The following is a 22500-nucleotide window of genomic DNA, read 5'->3' on the forward strand; positions in this document are numbered from 1 at the left end:
TAGAAAAATATACAGAGAAATTAAATAGCAATATTTAAATGAATGAAACAAATTCTATCAAGTGTTCACTAAAATGCAGCTTGGTTTGTAAAAGTGCTTCTCTGACGTGAGTCTCTGCGTTGGCTTATTTCCCAAAGCATCATGACTCCCGGTTTGTGCGCACCTGTTTATTCAACCCAGTGTTCAAAGTTCATCTCTTCTAGGCTGTCCTACTTAAGCGGATTCTTTTGATTACTTAAAACAATTATTTTGATTTTGTGGGGGTCCTCCCAAGCAGCGTTCAGGAGGCCCAGAAGTGACTCCCAGTGGTACTCGGGCAACCAGGCGAGGTGTCACTCAATGGCAGAACTTGAGAATGTGGTGGGGTCCGGCACCACCCCCAAAGTGCTCGGGGCCCCAGGCCCACGTCCAGTGGTGCTCGGGTGTCTTCAGAACCACACACAGCCTCGCCTGGCAGGAGGCGGCAAAGGGTGTCGGGGTTTGTTCTCAGGTCCAGCCCCTGACAGGAATGTGTCATGACCCCTGCGGTATCTCCATGGTCCCCCGATTACGTCCTTATTCTAACCCCCACCACTCGTATGAAACCTAATACTTTGAGCTGTTTTTCTAGAGTGATTATGAAATTCTGCACAGGTCGCTCTGGAAGGAGGCCTGATGAATACAACTCTCCGTTGCTATTTTGGTTTTGGGGCCACACCTGGAAGTACTCACAGGCTATTCCCGGCTCTCTGCTCAGGGACCCTCCCTGGTACAGGGGAGTCAAACTAGAGTCCTTGCGATGCAAGTCAGGTGCCTCAACCCCTATACTAGTTCTCTGTCCCACACCTTTATTTATTTGTTTGTTTTGGGCTACACCTGGCTGTGCTCAGGGATCACTCCTGGCAGTGCTTGGGGGACCATATGGAATGTTGGGATCAAATCTGGGTCCGTGACATGCAGGGCAACGGCCCTTACCCACTGCACTATCTCTCTGACCCTACCACTTAATTTTTTTTTAAGTAATTAAGACAGCATTTTTTTTTCCTTTTTGGGTAACACCCAGCAATGCTCAGGGGTTACTCCTGGCTCTGCACTCAGGAATTACTCCTGGAGGTGCTTTGGGGACCATATGGGATGCCGGGAATCGAACCCGGGTTGGCCGTGTGCAAGGCAAACAAACGCCCTACCCGCTGTGCTATCTCTCCAGCCCCTATGAGTGCATTTTTAAAGAGCACAGCTAAAAATGGATCTGATCCCAGCTTTAACCAAATTCTATTTGCGTGATTACCAAAAAAATTAATTTCTATAAAGTGAAGATAATAAAATTACCTAGACTGGAACGGGAGTAACAGTACAGCGGATAGGGCATATGCCACGCAAGCGGCCAATCCAGGTTCAATCCTGGCACCCTATACTCAAGCCCCACCAGGAGTGAACCCTGAGTCTTGAGCACTGCAAGGTGTGATCCAAAATCAAACAAAATGATAATAAAACAAAACCATCTAGGGGGCTGGAGCAATAGCACAGCAGGTAGGGCGTTTGCCTTGCATGCGGCCGACCTGGGTTCAAATCCCACCATCCCATATGGTCCCCTGAGCACCGCCAGGAGTAATTCCTGAGTGCAGAGCCAGGAGTAACCCCTGTGCATCGCCAGGTGTGACCCAAAAACCAAAAAAAAAAAACAAAAACAAAAAAACAAAACCATCTAGATAATTGCAGGGTACATCATGAGACAGAGTAAATAGGATTTCAAAAAATATGAATGTAAAAGGTGATGATTAAAATAAAACCACGTAGCTCACTGCCACTACAAGTCTCTGCTCTTCAGTGGGACCCAACTCAGCCAAGCCAACCATACCTATTCATACTCATCATCATAAGCTTCATTCATCATAAGCCAGACTCATGTCCATGTGCTTCTGCTTCACCTTCCCCCCTTTCCTCATTTTCAGTCACCCCACAGAGAACAGGGCTGTCAGGTATGGAGCTCTCTGCTCTCCTGCAGTGACTCTCGTCTGTTTGGGTTTCCCCCTTGGTTACGGGCCACAGCGGGTGGAGCTCAGGGCTTACTCCTGGCTCTGTGCTGCAGGATCACTCCTGGTGGTGCTCAGGGGACCGATTTTGGTGCCAAGGATCAAACCAGGGTTGTCTGCAAGCAAGGCAAGCACCTCCCCCCCGTACTATCTCTCAGGCCCACTTTCATCTGTCCTAAAGAGTGTATTCTGCCCACGACAGATGCAGCTGAGACTTTATAGTGTCTTCATACCATCACGATACATTTTTACCCTCCCAAATCTTCCACAAGCATTCCTTCTTCTTAATATACATCCAAGTGTCTGTCTTAAAAAAACAATGCAAACACCAAAATACTTTCTTAACTCCAAAGCAATCTCCTCCACATCACCACCCCCATCTGTTCTTGGCCAACTTGCTTTGAAGATGGATCCATATTCCATTAATCCATTTTCATTTACACTATAGTGAGGCTTTGCCCAAAGCTTGACTTTCATCACCCCAACCTACTACAAATTCCCTAATGAAGACTGTGAATGCAAATGTGGCTGTCAAATGTAATGGAATTTTAAAAAATTCTTCTCTTACTGGATCTTCTTGGGAGTAACTGACAGAACTGAATCCACTGAACTGCTTATGTGTGTTTGGGGGGGGAGGGAAGGGCAGGAGGAATCGTGGGGTATATCTCCTGCTATGCCCCCCCCCCAAGTTCTTTCGTTGGGCTCCTCTAAGATATCGTTTCATCCAGGATTCTGTCCTGGGCTCATTTTATTTCACTATATACAGTCTTCCAAGGGCACACTTCTAGCTTTAACTGCTACCTATCATTACATGACCTCCTAATTCCATGCCTAACTTCTCACAAGTTTTTAGACCTATATTACCCAAACCATATCCAAAACCAGGTATCTTGACTTATATAGGGAACTCAGTCCTCCCTGTCCGGAACAATCTCTTTTTTTATTTGTTTGTCTTTGGGGCCACACCCTCTGGTGCTCAGGGATCACTCCTGCTCTGTGCTCCGAACTAGCTCCTGGAGGGTTTGGGGGACCATATGAAATGCTGGGGATTGAACCTGGGTATAAAAAAGAAGTGCCCTACCCGCTGTGCTATTCCTCTGTTCTGTGAAGCAGAATCACTGTAAGCTTACCTCTGCCTGGTACAAAATATCCATTCAAGCAAATTCTGTTCATTTTCATCTCCCATTCTTTTTTTTTTTTTTTTTGGTTTTTGGGTCACACCCGGCGATGCACAGGGGTTACTCCTGGCTCTTCACTCAGGAATTACCCCTGGCGGTGCTCAGGGGACCATATGGGATGCTGGGATTAGAACCCGGGTTGGCCGCGTGCAAGGCAAACGCCCTACCCGCTGTGCTATTGCTCCAGCCCCTCATCTCCCATTCTTATTATTGTCCATAACCCCATATATTTTCTCCCTCCACTGCCATTATTTTGGTTCAAGACTTTATAATTTTTAATAGGTAACTAAATTTTATCATTTTATTTTTAGTTTTCAATCTTATCATAGTTATGTGTATACACATTTTGCTAAAGGGTTAGCAAAAACATCAACAGTTCTCTGCCTGTTGATAACATGCCTGATATAATATGCATCCTCCCTCTTTAGGCCACTGCTTGATATTTACTTCCCTATTGTTAAAAACCATTCTTGTGTTGCTACTTCTTGATTTTTCACTTTTAACACATCTACTGATTTTCTATTACATTCACCCAACAAAGATCAAGTGCTCATACTGTGCTAAGCACTGTTCTTCATGACTGAGCGATAATAAACAGATAGACAAACAATGTATCTGGGGAAAGAGAAACTGACAGACCGAAATTAGACTATTATGTAACTCATTATGCTACAGGCTCACTCCTAGCATGATGAGATGTCCTCCTTCTGTGTCCCAGGGGTGACATTCCTAGCCGAGAGAGCAGATTCCATACTACGATACCGGGCAGACCGTGGTTCACGGCGAGGGTCTCATCCTGACCGAAGGTGTCTTCCTCTCATGCGTCTGCCCAGTCTGACTCATTTAATTTCACCTATCGGATTTCGTGGTAGGAGGGAGTTCACTATAGGAAAACAGAAGGGCTCTCGGGGAAGGGGCTGGAGAGTTTAAATTATGTTCAAAGGAGGACTTAAAATTTTTTTTTGTTTTGTTTTGGGACCACACCCGGAAGTGCTCAGGGTTTACTCCTCGCTCTGTGCTCAGGTTGGACTCGGGGTCCACGTAGGATGCAGGGGATCAAACCCTGGTTGGCTGGCACAAGGCAAACGTCTGACCCACTGTATTTCTGTTCTGAAACCATCGGACTTGGGTAATTTTAAAGGAACTGGCTCTATCAATCTGTCACTGTCACTGTCATCCCGTTGCTCATCAATTTGCTTGAGTGGGCACCAGTAACGTCTCCATTATGAGATTTGTTGATAGCTGTTTTTGGCATATTGAATACGCCATAGGTAGCTTGCCAGGCTCTCCCATGCAGGTGAGATACTCTCGGTAGCTTGCCGGGTTCTCTGAGGGGGCGGAGGAATTGAACCTGGGTTGGCCGCACGCAAGGCGAACACCCTACTCCCTGCGCTATCACTCCAGCAGACTCTATCAATCTCAAGGTTAATTACAAGTGACTTATTAAACCCAAACTTAGTGTTTGAAGAGTTAAGAGTGACCAGCTGGTGGGAGGGGGGGTGGTTTACTTGGCAGAGCACATGCCTCATGTGTGTGAGGTCCTAGGTTAGATCCTTGGTGCCACAACAGTAAAGAACTAGGATCTCCAGGAAGGGAAAACTCCCTACATCAGAATTAAGCCTTCAATATATCAATGGTTTGTAAATGAAAGTTTAGAAATGTTTGAACACGACTGTCTTTTCTAATTATACAAGGCAATTTTAATGTAGCAGATCTTCCTTTATTTGCCTAATAATAAAGAATAAAAAGTAAATTTTATTTTTATATTAAAATTTTATGTTTATTCCATACAATCATTTTTATGCACTATCAATGTATAAAAACAACTATCATTTTAAATCTCTTTACTTATTCAATTATTTCAAGGAACAGTGAGGTAATGTTTCACAATTTAGTCCCCAAAAAATGTACCCAGATGGGGCTGAGAGATAGTATAACAGGTAGAGCACTTGCCTTGCTACCTAGCTAACCTGGGGTTTGATCTCCAGCATCCCATATGGTCCCCCAAGCACCGCCAGGAGTAATTCCTGGGTGCAAAGCCAGGAGTAACCCCTGAGCATTGCTGGATGTTGCCTCCAAATGAAACAAAAAAAATTAACAATTTGTTTATTAGTGTTTTCCTTCCTTCCTTTGTCTCTTTTTTTGGGTGGTGATGGAGGAAGAAACCATATCCTGCGGTGCTAGGGGCTACTCCTGGTTCTGTGCCTGGGAGTGAGGCCTGCAGTGCTCTAGCAACCAGATGTGGTGCTACGGACCAGAACCAGGGTGTGGTCACTGTAGCTGCGTACAAAATAACGTGATTTACCTGCTATCTCTCTAGTCCCTGTTAGTATTTTTCTTAACACAAACACGTTAACTACTTAATTTTCCAGCCCAGTTGTAAAAGCTGTACTGTGAGCTATATATATATATACACACTCTGGGAACATTTTATAAATAATTCATTTGGAATATTTTGTGTCCTGTCATTCCCCCCCCCCCCCCCCCCAAGAATAATGTGGTTTTAAATACTGGAGAAGAATCACCAAAACATTCAGCAGATCTGTTTCGTGATTCCTAATGACTTTTCCTAACAATGACGCAACACCCTCCTGAAAGGCAATCTCAACATCTCTGTGAAAGTCTATTAAATTGTGGGACAATGACACAAGCTTATCCTAGACCAAAGGCCGCCTTCTGGAAAACTAAACCTGGGCCGTTTTCTGTTATAGAGTGAAACACTGCAGGACTGAAGACTAGAGAGATGTCTTTCTTCCAGCCATGGTGGCGCTTGGGGGTGGCTCCCGGTGGTGCCCAGGGCATTGTCTGGTGAAAAACCTGGGCCTCTGAACCAACCTTCCCTGCCTAATTATCCTGGGCCCTCCGAGCTGTCTCTTCAGCCTAATTATTCTACTTAAAAAACTTGTTTCAAGGACAGAAAGCTGATTCAGTGACGATTAACATATTCTGAAGTAACAGAGAATAAAAATTAGTTACCTAATCAAGTAGCAACAGAAGAGTAAACTAAGGATGAAGACAAATATAGCAGTCCCAAAAACCACAATATATATGTTGAGAGGCAAATTCTGGAATCCAATGTTAGGCATCCTGAAGTTGTAATGTGGGAAATCCGAGCTCATGGATGAACTGTAGGGGAAGAAAAAAAAATGTGGGGGAAAAAAATTAGGCATGAAGACTAAGAAGCAAGATGTATGTATACACATATGAACTTTTTCTAAGACTCGGCCCCACTGGAAACAAACACAGTACACAAAGGGTTAACACGCCTGTCATTTTACTATGCCCAACCAGGTGTACGCTTTGCTTTGCAAATGCCAGGACATGAGTCGGATCCCTTATACCGCTGGGTCTCCAGCGCACTGCTAGGGTAGCCCTACTTGTCCTTGGCACAGCTCTGTAGCCCCAGACCCTTGCGTCACCGGGAGGCCACACCCCATGAAAATTTACCAAGTATTTATTATTGTGATTATTATTTTCCAGGGGAGGGTGTTGAGTCACACCTGGCAATGCTCAAGGGTTACTCCTGGCTCTGCACTCACAAATGGCTCCTGGCGGTACTTGGGGGACCATCTGGGGTGCCAGGGATCAAACCTGGGTTGGCTGGAGTAAACCCCGAGCACAGCCAGATGTGGCCCAAAACCTACCCTCCCCCCAAACACCCAAAAAGAAATTCACCTCTTCTAGATTCATCCCTCCAAGATTCAAAAGTTAAATGTTAGAAATAACATATCTCACAAGACAGTAACAAATAATTACATGATTATGTATTACAATCTAAGGTTTTGAGAATGCTTTTGGGAAAACTTAAAAGTTGGGAGAAACATAAAAGGTATGTGCTAAAAAGCAGGAACAGGGGCTAGAGTGATAACACAGCGGGTAGGGCATTTGCCTTGCATGTGGCTGACCCAGATTTGATTCCCAGCATCCCGTATGGTCCCCCGAGCACTGTCAGGAGTAATTCCTAAGTGCAGAGCCAGGAGCAACCCCTGTGCATCACTAGGTATGACCCAAAAGGCAAAAAAAAAAAAGAAAGAAAGAAAGAAAGAAAGAAAGAAAGAAAGGAAGAAAGAAAGAAAAATAAAAAGCAGGAGCAAACTATAAATATATAACCTCAATCTTATAAACAATTGGAAAAATATGTATATATGTATATGTATGTGCAAAAAATAGTTTATTTACCAAAACATTAACTTTATGGCTTGTGATATAGTAGTCATTTTGATTTTCTTCTTTCTCTAATTAACTTTATTAAGGCAGTTACTAGCATTTTACTATAAATTGACAATTTACAGTAAAAGTATTAGCAATTTACAGTAAAGGTACTAGCAATTTACAGTAAAATTAAGCATTTTGCTGACGCTATTTTATATAATCTTCATATAAAACTTCCTAGGGAAGTACCATAATTTCTCTCAGTTTTACAGAGAAGAAACCCACACTTAGTGTCTTGAACACATGCCACTATGCCTAGGAGCCAGATTCTTTTCCAACTCCAAAGCGCGTGATCTCTGCCTTTATTGCTATAATCTTCCTAATGGGGCCTTTTTCTTTTACTTTTTTTTTCTGTTGTTGTTGTTGTTTGGGTCATTCCCAGCAGTGCGCAGGGCTTACTACTGGTTCTGTGCTTAGGAATCACTCCTAGTTGGTTGGGCTTGAAGACCCATATGAGGTGCTGGGGATTGAACCTTGGTAGGCTACCTCTTTTTTGGTCACACCTGACGATGCACAGGGGTTCCTCCTGGCTCTGCACTCAGGAATTACTCCTGGCGGTGCTGGCGGGGTGGGGTGGGGGACCATATGGGATGCTGGGAATTGAACCAGGGTCGGCTGCGTGCAAGGCAAACGCCCAACCCGCTGTGCTATCGATCCAGCCCCCCACCCACTACCTCTTACCAAAAACCAGCAAACACTGTTTGGGATGTGGCTCAGTGGTAGAGTGCCTGCCTAGTGGATCTAAGGCTGTGAGTTTCATCCCTGGCACAAGCTGTGTGCCTGAGTGTGTTCCCAGTGGCTCTGCTGTTGGGATTCCAGGTGCCACGATGGAGTGTATAATTTCTTTTGTTTTGGCTTTTTGGGTCATACCTGGCGATGCTCAGGGGTTACTCCTGGCTCTGCACTCAGGAATCATTCCTGACGGTGCTTGGGGGACCATACAGGATGCTGGGGATCGGACCCAGATTGGCCGCATAGGACAAACATCCTACCCGCTGTACTATCGCTCTGGCCCCTAGAGTGTATAATTTTTCATGCAATACAATCAAGTGTGTGAGAGCCACAACGAAGGAGTACAACTCCTGGTAGGCACCACAACCAAGGCTAGGACACCCCCAGTCACTACCGAGGCAGCAGCAAAGGAAAGGTGGAAAACAACCACCTCTCCTGGCCCCACTCAAAATACTGTTTGAACATTCAAAAAATATACATATTTTGATTTGTCTGATAATAATGATCATTGCATAATTAAAATGGCATAAATGGGAGTTGCGCCTTGTCCTTTAGGGCATATGAGACTGTGATAAAATGATTTGCCAAGACTTCTTGCTAAATCTCTCGTCATTTTGATTCCTTTCAAATAAAGAGTCTTAATTTTTTTTTTAATCACACAGGTCAGTATTGTACAGTAGCCACAAATGAGCTCTTACTAATTTATTTTCTGATCATTCTATTCACCATTTCCTAAAGTTTTGTTGGGATACGCCATATAGAGTAAATCTGTCATGTGCCTAAGCGGGTAGGTTAGGATGGGGGTGGGGACTGGTGATACTGGTGGAGGGAAGGTCACACTGGTGGTGTTGGAACATTAAATGCTTGAAACAACTATATCATGAACAACTTTGTAAATCACGGTGTTTTCAACAAAAACTAATTTTAAAAAAAGGCAGAAAGAGCTATTGCCGGATCACACACCGGTAACTGAACTGCACATCTGACGATCAAAACGCAGTAAAACCTACCAAGCACACCACAGATGCTATTTATATCAAATGTGTGAAAAGGGTGTTTACAGATCTTTGGCTTCCTATTGGTCTGAAGAAGTATATATTTATAACGTGGGCACCACCGAGATGCTGACTGGTTATATCTGGAGCCTACAGGCTTATTGCTTTTATTTCTAACTTGGAATACCTTACACAAGAACTCAGTAGCTGCAAATAACATCTTCACCCCACAAGAGCTCCTGGCTCTGCATTCAGGAGTGACCCTGGAGGTGCTGGGGGTGGACCCAGGGCCAGCGAGCTGCACACAAGGCAGGTTTCTTAATGCTGGTACTGTCTCCCTGACTGTGCTTTCTTTTTCTTTTTTCTTTTTCTTAAATGCCTTTTCTTTTCCTCTTTGGGTCACACCCGGTGATGCACAGGGGTTACTCCTGGCTCATGCACTCAGGAATTACTCCTGGCAGTGCTCGGGGGACCATATGGGATGCTGGGAATTGAACCCGGGTCAGTCGCAAGCAAGGCAAACGTCCTACCCGCTGTGCTATTGCTCCAGCCCCTCTTAAATGCCTTTTTATTATATAAAGTAGTTTACAATATTTGATTACATTTAATATTCAAACACCAATCCCACCACCATTACATCTTCCCACCACCATATTTCGGAAGTTTCCATCACTACCCCCAATCCCTGTCCCAAAGCAGAACCAAAATAATATATTTTGTTTGTTATGAAAAACTGCTAAAAATGCTACAAAAAAACTATCTTTAGAGGAAAGAGCTCCAAGATTGTTGTATTTCACCTAGGGGCCATTAAGACCTTCTATAAGAGATCACTAACATGTTGTTAAATGTTGAGCCTTGTGTGCTTTTATATATATATATATATATATATATACAGACACACATATATATGTATGTATATATATATATCTGTAAAAAAATATTTGCCTCTAAGATTGGATGTCTACTACTTTGAATCCCATCAAATGTGGTGTGGTACTCTTGGAGTATGGGCAGGGTGTGTCCTATGAAGTGTCTCGGTCCAGGAATAGGTTCACTCGTGGGTGTGGCTCAGCCCGAGTGTATGGAGAGTGGCCGTGAGCATGGCGGTGGTTGGGTTCTGGAGGTTTTTGGCTGCCCGGTCTGGGTCCCTTGGGGCGGGGAGGGCTCTCACCCACCCCCCCTCCTTCTGGGATGCCCCAAGGGAAACATTTGGCTGTTTTCACTCAAAAGATAATTTGTTTTTTCCCTAAAATCAAGGACGGGAGTTTATTTAAGTATAGGAAAATTGTATCACATATATCTAGTACATGTATTGTGAAGTTTTAAGAAAATTACAGTCTCAGGGGCCAGAGTGATACTACAGTGGGTAGGACACTTGTCTTGCACATAACTGATCTGGGTTCAATCCCTGGCACTACATGTGGTTCCCTGAGCCCCACCAGGAGTGACCCCCTGAGTGAAGAGCCAGGAGTGAGCCCTGAGCATCACCAGATGTGGCCAAGGCACCCTCCCCCCACAAAAAAGGGGAAAAGGAAATTAAAGCTTCACACTCAGATCTTCACTTCCATGTTGCTGACAAGGCCTCATGGATACCCATGTGGGAGTCACAATTTAGATTAGATGACTCTCTCAGACACAGCCCGCACCTGACAAACTATGATAAAGTAGCTCTTATCATTTTATTATTATTATTTTTTGCTTTTTGGGTCATACCTGGTGATGCACAGGGGTTACTCCTGGCTCTGCACTCAGGAATTACTCCTGGTGGTGCTCACGGGACTCTACAGGATGCTGGGAATTGAACCCGGGTCGGCCGTGTGCAAGGCAAACGCCCTACCCACTGAGGCTCCAGCCTCAGCTCTTACCATTTTAGAAAAACAAGATTAAACAGCCTTGCTTGGCAGCCTACAGAGAGGAAAAAGGCAAAGTGGATATCAGAACAGGTTTGCAGTTAGTAATTCTGGATGCTGTTTCCCAGCTGTCAATAGCTAGGTGTCAAAACACTTTTTCCCCTTTCTTTTTCTGGGTTTTTGTGCCACACCTGACAATGTTCTGGGGTTACTCCTGGCTGTGCTCGGGGGACCATAGGGAATGCCAGAGATCAAACCTGGGTCAGGCACATACCAGGCAAGCACCCTACTGTACAATCACTCCAGCCCCTAGGTGCCAACACTTGATATATTTATAGATATCTATCTAACACCTATCTACAGCTCCATTTCTCATCTTCTAAATGGGACTAATGAAGTATGTGAAAAGTCTAAGGGTTTGGACAAAAATAGTCAATGTGCATGTGCGTGTGTGTGTGTGTGTGTGTGTGTGTGTGTAACTACTGTGGGTATTTTGGTGGGGATATTAAAGAAGAGTAGTAAACATAAGAGAACCCCTGACAGAGAGTAGGTCTCGGGCGAGAATTCCCCCAAGGCCAAATGCCCCTTGCTCTGGGAGTCCACACAGCTGACTTGCCAACCTGGAAAGCTTCAGACCAAAGAAGCCACGACTATAGGCTACAGAGAGTGAGGCCAGTGGTGACAGAAAACGGTACTTCAGGGATTTCTGCAGAGGGTGGCTCCAACAAGGAATGCCCGGGGGAATTCTCACTGCCACACGCACACCATCAAGGTGGCACTGGGGAGAGACAGGTGCCCCAGTGTTCCTGGGAGCTGACTGCTGAGGCTTTCCTGTTAAGTGCTCAATACCTCGAGGGGCCCCAGGGAGTCCCCTTGTCCTCACTGTGGGCAGTATGTGATGTAAAATACATTTTAGGAATTTCCCCCTTTCTTCTTGTGGATTAAATGGCTTGGTGACAACTGACACACTGGCTCAAGAGTTCAAGTAGATGGTCTATTGCTTCAAGATTCAATTTGGTCTAGTGACATGCTAGTTTGATAGTGTTTTCATCCTCAGGTCTTCTCAGCATGAGTATTAGGAATTATTTTGGAGGGTTTTGGGTAATATTCGCAGTGCTCAGGGAACCATGGGGTGCTGGTGATAGAACCCGTTTTTTTTTTCTTTTTGGGTCACACCCGGCAATGCTCAGGGGTTACTCCTGGCTCTACACTCAGGAATTACTCCTGACTGTGCTCAGGGGACCATATGCGATGCTGGGAATCGAACCCAGGTAGTCCACGTGCAAGGTAAATGCCCTACCCGCTGTACTATCATTCCAGCCCCTAGAACCTGGATCTTAATAATTTTTTAATTGGGGTTGGGAGTAGACAGGGCACAGGCTTGTCATAGGGTCCGCCTTGAGGGTCTCCCAGGCTGCACCTGACAAAGCTTGAGAGAACTGTACAGTAGTGGATATTAAACCAGGGTTGGGAGCATGCAAAAGCTACCTCAACCCCTTATTATCTCTTCAGCCCCATTAGTTCATCATTTTGGGGAGGATGGGTAGAGTCTGGGCTATGGGGCCAAACCAAGGTCAGCAGGATGCAGGCCAAGTCTTAACCTCTGTACTCTCAGGCCCATCAATCTCCATTTTCCATATCATCGGTACCAATCTCCCTTAGACTTTCATTTGTTAATCCATAGTCCCGATTCTTTTGAGAACACTCCAGATCTCTGAAGAGAAGCCCTGTTTTGCTCTTTACCTATGTGATGCTGTTTTCATATGCTTATAGCCTGTATATTTCTGTTTCTTATCCAACTACATTGCCCATCTTTGTTGGGGGTGGGCAAGGTTAAGCCAGCAGTCAGTGCTCAGGGGTTAATTCTGGCTCTGCACATTTAAGTGACCCCTGACAATGATGGGGGGACTCATGTGTGGCTCTGGGGACTCAAATATAGGTTGGCAGGATGCAAGGCAAGTGCCTTAATCCTTTTACTTGTCAAGGCCCCCATACACCTCTATTTTCTTGGTTTTGGTGCCATACCAGGAAATACTCGGGGCTTATTCCTGGCTCTGCACTCAGAAATCACTCCTGGTGATACGTGGGGGACCATATCTCTCCAGTCCTCATAAACATCTTTTAAGTTGAGGCATTTTTCTTTGGAGGAAGGAAAACCACACAGAACACACCGCGCCAAGAGGCTTGATAAAGTATTTTCATTACTCTCCCTGCTTAGCAGCGTCTGGCGTGGAACTGGCAGGTCACTTTATGTCCAGCATTCCAGTCAGATCCAACAAGGCTCTATATTGTGGGTACTGTGCTAGTAAAAGAGATGAGAAAAAGTAGTAACAAGAATTTAGAGGGGGGAGGAAGTCTGATCTAGTAACATTTCCCACATCAGAATTCTGTCTATGTTTGGAATTCTCACAGAAATGGGAAAACGATGGTCCTTCCTACTTCTGTCTTCTAAAGGGCCCCTTTTCGGTGCTCTTGGGAAGGTGGGAGGCACCGGCCCCTCCCACTGCTGCCGAGATGTGACCCCGGGGGCCGCACGCGCGTGCGGCTCCTCCACAGCTGCACGAGCGTGAATCCAGACCCAGCTGAACCAACTTCAACATGGACTGCTCCTTGCAGATTGTCTCCAGCCAGAGAACTAAGCCGCGACCCCATGCCCGCCTAGGAGGGGAAAGGTATTTCTCTCTCTCTCGCCTGTCCCTTCCTGGGGATGAAGGGCGTGGTGACCACCATATTATGATGACCACAGATGGGGTTTACCAGCTTGCAATGATCCGGAAGAAATCTCCCTGGACTTAGTTGTTAAAGTACAGAAATACAAAACCGCGCGGCCGCTGCCTCATTTCTCTTCACAACAGGTCTGACTCTAATGGGGTGCTCCTAATAATATTGGTGAGGTTTGTGTTGAAATATTGAATGTAACCAAAGTAAATAGAAAGTAAAGGGAAACTTATCAGTTACAAGGCGGGGGGGGGGTGCGGGGGTGGGCAGGATGGGAGGTGTACTGTGGTTTTTTTTTTTTTGTCTTCGGTGGTGGGATATGGGCACTGGTGAAGGGATGGTTGTTTCAGCATTTTGTGACTAAGACTTAAGCCTGAAAGCATTGTAATTTTTCACATGGTGATTCAATAAAATAAGATAAAAAAAAATAAAATAGCAAACACTTTTTTTTCACTGAAAGCATTACTGGATCATGTTGTTTAAGGCTTTTCATGTTTTCTTGCTTCCTTCTGCACAATCTCACTATGAATACCTGCCTACTTTATTTATGTAATCAATAAACTAATAAGACCATTATCTTTATTTTATAAGTGAGAAAAGCAAGACCCATTTAAGTGTAAGCAGAGATAATAAACATATATAATCCCTACATTCTTTACTTTGAGGTCACTTTGCAAGGGTCTCCTGTGTACCAGGTATGGCAGAAACCAAATGGACCCTTCCAGCTTTTGGAGCCATTTCCCTGTCCTGTCTCTCTCTCCCTATATGTATTGTTCTGAAAAAGTTTGCCTGAGAATTGTGATATAAAATAATTATTTTATCTACTTAGTTTAATAAAAATCTGAAAATTAAAAAAAATAAATAAAGGGCCCCTTTTCAAGTGCTAATTATGGAATTCATATTGCAGGCTGCCTTTTATTACTAGAAAACTACCTTCTAAAAATTATGTGTATATGAAGGGGTCCAATATGATCCGAAAGGAAACTTGGGAAATACCATCGCCGAAACTGGTTAATTTTGGAACTTTCTCATGTCAAGCTTATTATTATTGTTGTTACTATGATTATTTTATTGAATCAGCATATATACTCAGTTACAAGGTTGTTCATGACTTGGTTCCAGTCATACAATGTTCCAAATCTCACCCCCTTTACCGGTGGACATTTCCCAGCAAGAAGTCCCCAGTTACCCTCCCACCACCCTCCCATCAAGCTTATTTTAAAAAGCTTTACTTTTAATCAGTTCTATTAAAAAAGAAACATGATTTATCAGTCTTTTTCATTTATCAAATGCTGCAATTAAATAGTTTCTGTTTTATTGATCCTTTTTAGTTCAACCACACTGAATACTGCAGAACAACAGGATCTGTGGTAATCCACCACCATTCCCAGGATTGAGGATATGCCCATGAGGTATTAAATAAAAGATTAAATAACAATTTAGCTTACAAGATGTGTGTGTATGCAGTAAGCTTTCCTCCTCAAAGCTCCATTTCTATGGCTTATAGATTGTGTGAAATGCCACTTTCCTAAACTTGGGTAGAAGTCTTCCTTTAATAAACATGTAGAAGTTTTTGTTTCCAATTTCCGCCTCTCCTTTTTGATTTTATTAACTTAACTGAGACATAACTAATTTGCCACAAAATTAATTTTGGGTGGACCTCTTTTTAAATGTACAACGATTTCTAGTGAATTCAAAGTTGTGTAATAATCATCATCATCTGATTTCAGATCATTTTTATCATCCCCAAAAGGAAACTATCTGCCAGTGTTTTTTTTTTATTCCCATGACACCCTGAAGCAACTATACATTCATTCTGTCTCCAGAAAGTCACCTTTTTTGGATCATTTTATGTCAATGGAATCAAACCATATGTGGTCCTCCGCATCTGACTGTTTTTCATTTAGTATACTCTTTTTGTTGTTGCTTTAGGGCCAACCAGGCAGTGCTGAGGGCTTGCTCCCGGCACAGGGATCATTCGTGGTGGGACTCAGGAGACCAGATAGTGTGCTGTGATCAAACCTGGTCAGCCATGTGCAAGGCAAATGTCCTACCTGCTGTGCTGTCGCTCCAGCCCCATAGACTGTCCTTTTCTGGCCCAGCTAGGGACTGAACTCACGGGTTCCACAGGCAAACCACTGTCAATGTTCCTGGCAACTCCACTCCTCAGTTCTCCCCCAAATTTAGGACTCTCTGGGGTTATAAAAAGCTAAAACAGACTGGCCTGGGGCTTATGGATTGGAGGACGTGACAACCTTTCTGGGGAAGCAACCGCATGACATTCTATTGATTATGATGGGGTCAAAGTGGTCCTTTCAAAACACATTTACATCGATCAGCTTGCCGGGGCCCTGGCTGGAGAGTAACAGCCAGTGGAGACCGTGTTTCTTGATCTCTAACACACTTCCAGGACGTTTTCCTGCCATTGTGGGTTCATGTGACACATGTCCACTGAATGTTTCTCAGCAGTTCATGCTAGCCCTCCTCCCTTATGAATATGTGTGACTTTCCTGCACACACACACACACACACACACACACACACACGATAAAAACAAAAAAGCCAAACAAATTGCTGGTATATCATAAGCTGTGATATCACTCTTATCTCATGGGCTTACAACATCCCTCCTTCCCTCTCTTTGAAGCTATTTCCAGTCTAGACTGGCGGACGCCCCTTCCCAACTTGAGTCATTTCCACTGCCAGCAAAGTTCCTCTTTTCCATTCAGTTTTCCTGTGCTTTTCTGAGGATGGCACCATTTTAAGGCTTATTCACCTTATGGTCATAGTAGTACTTGGTTCCTTTTTACTGACAAATAACATTCCATAATTAATGCATTACATATTATTCATTTACCAGCTAATGTACATTTGGACAGTTTCCACTTTGGGGCTATCATGAACAATGCCACTGTGAGCATTTGTGTAATATTTCTGGGAGGTCTACTTATATTTTCACATTCCTTGGATATACACCATGAAGCAGAAATGCTGGGTCAGATGGTAGCCTTATGTTTAATCTTTTGGGGACCCGCCAGACTGTCTCCTACATTGGGCAGAGAATTTTACAATTCCAAGCATAAAACTACAGCTATCAAGGATTCTCCGTATCCTATCCAAAGCCAAAGTTAAATAACCAAAATATTTTAGATTTTAATTATCCTACTGAGTGCAGAATCGTCTCTCACTGTGGTTTTGTTTGAGGGTCATACCAGCTGTGCTCAGGATATGATCCTGGCTCTCTGCGTGGGGGTCTCTCCTGGAGATGCTCAGGGGACCATGCGGTGGTGCTGAAGACTGAATATGGGCCTCTCACATGCAAAGCATGTACTGAGTTATCTTTCCAGTCTTGTCTGCCTTCTTGTTTGTTTGCTTGTTTTTTTTTTTTCTGTTTTGGGGCCACACCTGGCTTAGTCCAGGGCCTATTCCTGGCAGGCTTGGGGGCCAAAATAGGGTCTTGGGGATTGAACCTGGGTCAGCCATGTGCAAGGCAAGCACCCTACCCACTGTACTCACTGTATTATGTCTCTGACCCTCTCTTTATATATATATATATATATATACACACACACATATATATATCCAGCCATGCTGAGCATACTGATCATCTGTATATTATCTCTAGTAAAATATTGAACTTCTTTGTCCAATTTTAAATTGGTTTATTTATTTTCTTCTTGATTTGCAAGACTTATGTGTTGGTTACAGGTACTTGAAATATTTTTTAATTAAGGCTACACCCAGTGGTGCTGGAGAGGGGTCAGGGCCACTCCCAGCTGTGTTCAGCTCAGTGGTCTGGGACTGGTGGTGGGAGGGCGTCAGGATGACAGTCAGTGGTGCCTGGGGTGGAACTCAGGTTCTCGGAGACACTAACCCTTTACCACATCTACTAGCTCCCTGGGACCAGGATACAGGTGCTTTTTATCACAGTCTCAAGACCCCTTTTGGGGGATGGGGGAGGTTTGGGCCACACCCAGTGATGCTCAGGGGTTACTCCTGGCTCTGCACTCAGGAATCACTCCTGGAGGTGCTCCTACATGGGGGAACTATATAGGATGTGGGGGAACTAACCCGGGTCAGCAGCATACAAGGCAAGCTCCTTAGCTGCTGTACTCTCTCTCAAGCCTCTTGAGACCCTTCTAACCCAAGTAATGCACCATGGGGAAAGGTGCTAGACAGACCTGGGAGTAATCGTGCACTCAGAAACCTTGGAGTTCTGTGCGACCTTTCAGGACTCTCCCCCCATACTCAGTTATGCGACTCCACATGGGATAATGATCCACAGTTTAAGAAGCTAGTTTTTTCATTTTTATTTATTTTTTTGTTATTTCAATAGCACAGCGGAGAACCCGGCAAGCTACCGAGGGTATCTCGCCCGCACGGCAGAGCCTGGCAAGCTACCTGTGGCGTATTTAATATGCCAAAAACAGTAACAACAAGTCTCACAATGGAGACGTTACTGGTGCCCGCTCAAGCAAATTGATGAACAATGGGACGACAGTGCTACAGTGCTACTTTTTTTTTTTTTTGCTTTTGGGGTCACACCCAGTGATGCACAGGGTTTACTCCTGGCTTTGCACTCAGGAATTACCCCTGGCTGTGCTGGGAATCGAACCCGGGTTGGCCGTGTGCAAGGCAAACACCCTACCCGCTGTGCTATCACTCCAGTCCTTACTGTGTTATTTTTTTTTTCTTTTTGGGTCACGCCTGGCGATGCACAGGGGTTACTCCTGGCTTTTGTAATCAGGAATTACCCCTGGCGGTGCTCAGGGGACCATATGGGATGCTGGGATTCGAACCAGGGTTGGCCACGTGCAAGGCAAACGCCCTACCCGCTGTGCTATTGCCCCAGCCCCACAGTGTTAATTTTTAAAATCAGATACAGTTTGTGGATTTAGGTAATAATCTGAAAGATACAATCCCAAATGCCATAGTTCTGAATGTCAAAATCCCCAAAATCAAAATTCCTGAAGTCTAAAACATCCTAAATCCTGAAGGATTAAAACCTGTAAACTATATGACTCTGTGAGAAGTAATTTTAAACTCTCTAAGACCTTCACTTGTATTTTTAAAAGGAGATTTGTTTGAGAAACAGACAAATAAAAGGCAGGGCAACAATTAAATGAACGACTGGAAAAGTTTTATCTTCCGCAAATGCAGATATTCAAAAAGATCATCTCTCTTATGAGGAAATGTATGCCCTTTTATAATCACACATTGCTTATGAGGTAGGTATCGTAATAGTGCACTTTGTGGAGTCAAATTCGCAAGAATGAAAGAGCATAACAAATTAGAACTCCTGAGAAGTTTTTACTCTGTATCTCAATTATTGGAAATAATATATAGATGAAAAGAACTTTTTTGTTTGTTTTTTTGGGTCACACCTATTAATGCTCAGTGGTTACTCCTGGCTCTGCACTCAGGCATCACTTCTACTTCTGCTGGTGCTCAGGGGGACGTATGGGATGCCGGGGATTGGACTCAGGTTGGTTGTGTGCAAGGCAAGTGCCCGACTTGCTGTACTACTGCGCTGGCCCCCAAATAAAAATAATTTTATTCATCTTTAATTCAAAAATCATAATGAAAAAACACTGCTGACAGAGTACACGGCAGGGGAATTATAGAAGGATTGCTGACATAACTGGGAATAGCAGAGGGGGAGGGTGGGGGTGAGATGGAGGGGGTTGAATGGACTATGGCGAAGAGTTACTGGTGATAGGCGTGATACTGGAATATATTCAGAGAGGTCTGAACCCATACTCCTCTAAAACACACACAGTGTACTAAACTGATTTTATCTCAATTAAAAAAATAATTTAAAATAATAGAGAAAAAAATCACCTTTCTCTTCCTTCCAAAGATGAAAAAAATGATGTACAGGAAATTTGACATATGAAAAAGTCTGTAACAGAGACAGAAAATGGGCAAATGCATGACAGCAAGTGAGAACAAGCTGGCTTTCAGGATCATTAACTCTATGTCAAATCTTTGCATCTTGAATCGCTGTGCTTTTTAAGGCATGGCTTTTCTCAGAGAATATGTTCGCATTTATTTTTCATGACACCCTGCTCCTTTGGAAAGTAATTCAATGTATACCAACAGGAGCGATTCCCGTTAAGCCTCTCTCCTGTGCCACTCTGCTTGGTGTTCCGTGCGCGCCAACACACGGACACTGATCAAACAGCAGCCGCGCGGCACGGGAGCTGGAGCCTACTGGCATCGCTCAAACAATGAGGAGTTCACAGGAGGATTCTGCAAAGCGGAAAGAAGGCACCCCCATGGTGGAGAGACCCTGGAATTTCTTTTCTTTTTTTGATCCTAAAATTTCTTGGCTCAGACATGTCAGACCTGGAGCTGCAGAAGTCGCAAATCAGGAATGAGAATGAGTGAAGACCAAAAGTACAAACAAGAACAAAAAAATCTAAACAAATCGATTTGGCCACAACAACAACAACAACACACACACACACACACACACACAATAACCGAGCAAGGCAGAAAACTTAGAAGGAACTGCAGTAGAGAACAAGTGGCTTTGCAGGGGCAGGATCAGAAAGGGCCAGTAGGAATCTGGAATTGGACCTGCTGGGGGTAATGCGGGCCCCTCTCTTCGGTACCCATCGATTCGGCCTGCCTAGAGTGAGGCCCACATACACCCGATCCGCAGTCCTCAGGGGGCTGGCTGTATCCCTTCCCACAGGGCGAGATCGGAGGAGTCTGAAGGAGATCAGGCTTTTATTTTATTTTGTTTTATTTTGGAGTCATACCTGGCCTTGCTCAAGGTTTACTCCTGGCTCAGGGGTCATTCCTAGCAGGCTGTGGGGGCCAAAACTGGGTCAGCAAGTTCAAGGCAAGAGCCCTACCTGTACTTTTGTTCCGGCCCCACGAATCTGGATTTTGCCAGTCGGTGGTAATGAGCACTCTCACCCCTCCCAAAGGCTCCCAGTGACAGCCTGGAGAAGAACTGAAACTCCTGTCTGTCCATAGTAGGAAGGAACCACCGTCCTTAATCAACAGACACCGGAGAAGGGAGGTGGCCTGGACTACCATCTTCACCTGGTGGTTGTATTTCAGAATTCTTTAATTTAGGTTTTGGCTGCCACAGCACTGTCTGAAGAAGCCAATTACTATGGAAGGTCTAGTAAGATCACAAATTAAAGTTTTTTAAAATTTAATTTTATTTATTGTTTTTTAAATTTTATTTTAAATCAACAAACACCAGTGATAAAATGAGAGGGTATGTGACAAATATTTTTAAAGCCGTGATTATAAAAAATATTGCAACAATTATGAACATGCTTCAAACATATGAGAAGTCTAAGCAAAGAAGATACAAAAAAGGAAGAAAAGAGAAATTCTAGAACTAAAAATTACAGTAATTAAAATTAAAATCTCAATGGAGGGGCTCAATAACGTGTAGAGGAGAAAAAAGGAAAGAATCAGTGAATATAGTATTGAAGGCAAAATAGAAGTTACCCAACCTTAAGAGAGAAAACAGATTAAAAAAAAATGAACAGTTCCTCAGAGACAAATAGGGATCTGATTTCTAAAATGTTAATATTTGGGCTAGAGAGAGATTAGAGAGTACAGGGAGTAGGGCACGTGCCTTGAAAATGGCTGACCCTCGTCTGAGACCCCCGAACTGCTTATGGGGATCATATGCAGACCCCAATCATGCCGCCAGAGTGGCCCTTGAGCACAGAGCCAGGAGTCGGCCCTGAGCACAGCCTCATGTGTACCTCCCCAAATAAATAAAATTATTGAAAAAAAAACCCCTAAAAATGTAATATCCACATCACTGATTTTTTAAAAAAATTTTATTGAATCACTGTGAGATAGTTACAAGCTTTCATGTTTGGGTTACAATCTCACAATGATCAAACACCCATCCCTCCACCAGTGCACATTCCCCACCACCAATATCCCGGGTATACCTCCCCTTTCCCACCCTCCCCCTGCCTCTATGGCAGACAATATTCCCCATACTCTCTCTCTACTTTTGGGCATTACAGTCTGCAACACAGACACTGAGAGATCATCATGTTTGGTCCATTATCTACTTTCGGCACACATCTCCCATCCCAACTGGTTCCTCCAGCCATCATTTTCTTAGTGATCCCTTCTCTGTTCCATCTGCCGTCTCCCCTCCACTCATGAAGCAGTCTTTCAGCTATGGGGCAATCCCCCTGGCACTTGTATCTACTGTCCTTGGGTGTCAGCCTCATGACATCACTGAATTTTTATGAAGGGAAAACAAGAGCATAAAAACCATAAGTTTTGATATTTTGTCAAAATTCATCAAAATTGATACATTTACAAAAGACAAGTACCGATAAAAAAAACTGAACAAACAGAGTGAGCACAAAGAAAATTGTACCAAGACACAATGCTGTCAATTTTCTTAAAACTATAGACAAGAGGCTGGAGCAAACCTGGCCGGTAAGGCTCTGGCCTGGCCTCAAACCCTGGAGTCAGTCCGAAACACAGACACATCCCCCAAAGGCAAAACCAAAACAAACCACCAACTAAAGAAAAGGAACATATTTTTGGAAGCAACCAGAAACAAATGCATAATACCTCTAGAGGAAAAGCCATTTGAATGAGAGCAGATACCTCATCAGAAAGTACAAAGATAGAAGGAAATGCTGCAATAACACTTTCATATCCTGCAAGAAATGGGGCTGGAGAGAGTACAGTGGTAGGGCACTGAGGCCTTGCATGTGGCTGACCCGGGTTCGATCCCCAGTATCCCATATGGTCCCCTGAGCACCACTAGGAGTAGTTCCTGAGTGCAGAGCCAGGT

At 44.0% G+C, this 22500-nt stretch overlaps 1 protein-coding gene across 4 annotated transcripts in view; it reads right to left on the minus strand.

Annotated features, from left to right (window-relative positions):
• The window catches only part of RNF24 (ring finger protein 24), an 85689-nt gene that overhangs the window by 22175 nt on the left and 41014 nt on the right, over positions 1-22500 (minus strand). For 3 of the 4 annotated variants that reach the window (XM_055130955.1, XM_055130950.1, XM_055130954.1), the window contains exon 2: positions 6167-6316. In XM_055130955.1, the coding sequence (XP_054986930.1) occupies positions 6167-6309 (143 nt within the window). In that variant the 5' untranslated portion in view covers positions 6310-6316. Of the gene's footprint in view, positions 1-6166; positions 6317-10842; positions 10999-22500 lie in introns of those variants that run through there. The other variant, XM_055130953.1, reaches the window with a different exon arrangement.

Source organism: Sorex araneus, chromosome 3, assembly GCF_027595985.1.
Source record: "Sorex araneus isolate mSorAra2 chromosome 3, mSorAra2.pri, whole genome shotgun sequence".
Taxonomy (NCBI): Eukaryota; Metazoa; Chordata; class Mammalia; order Eulipotyphla; family Soricidae; genus Sorex; species Sorex araneus.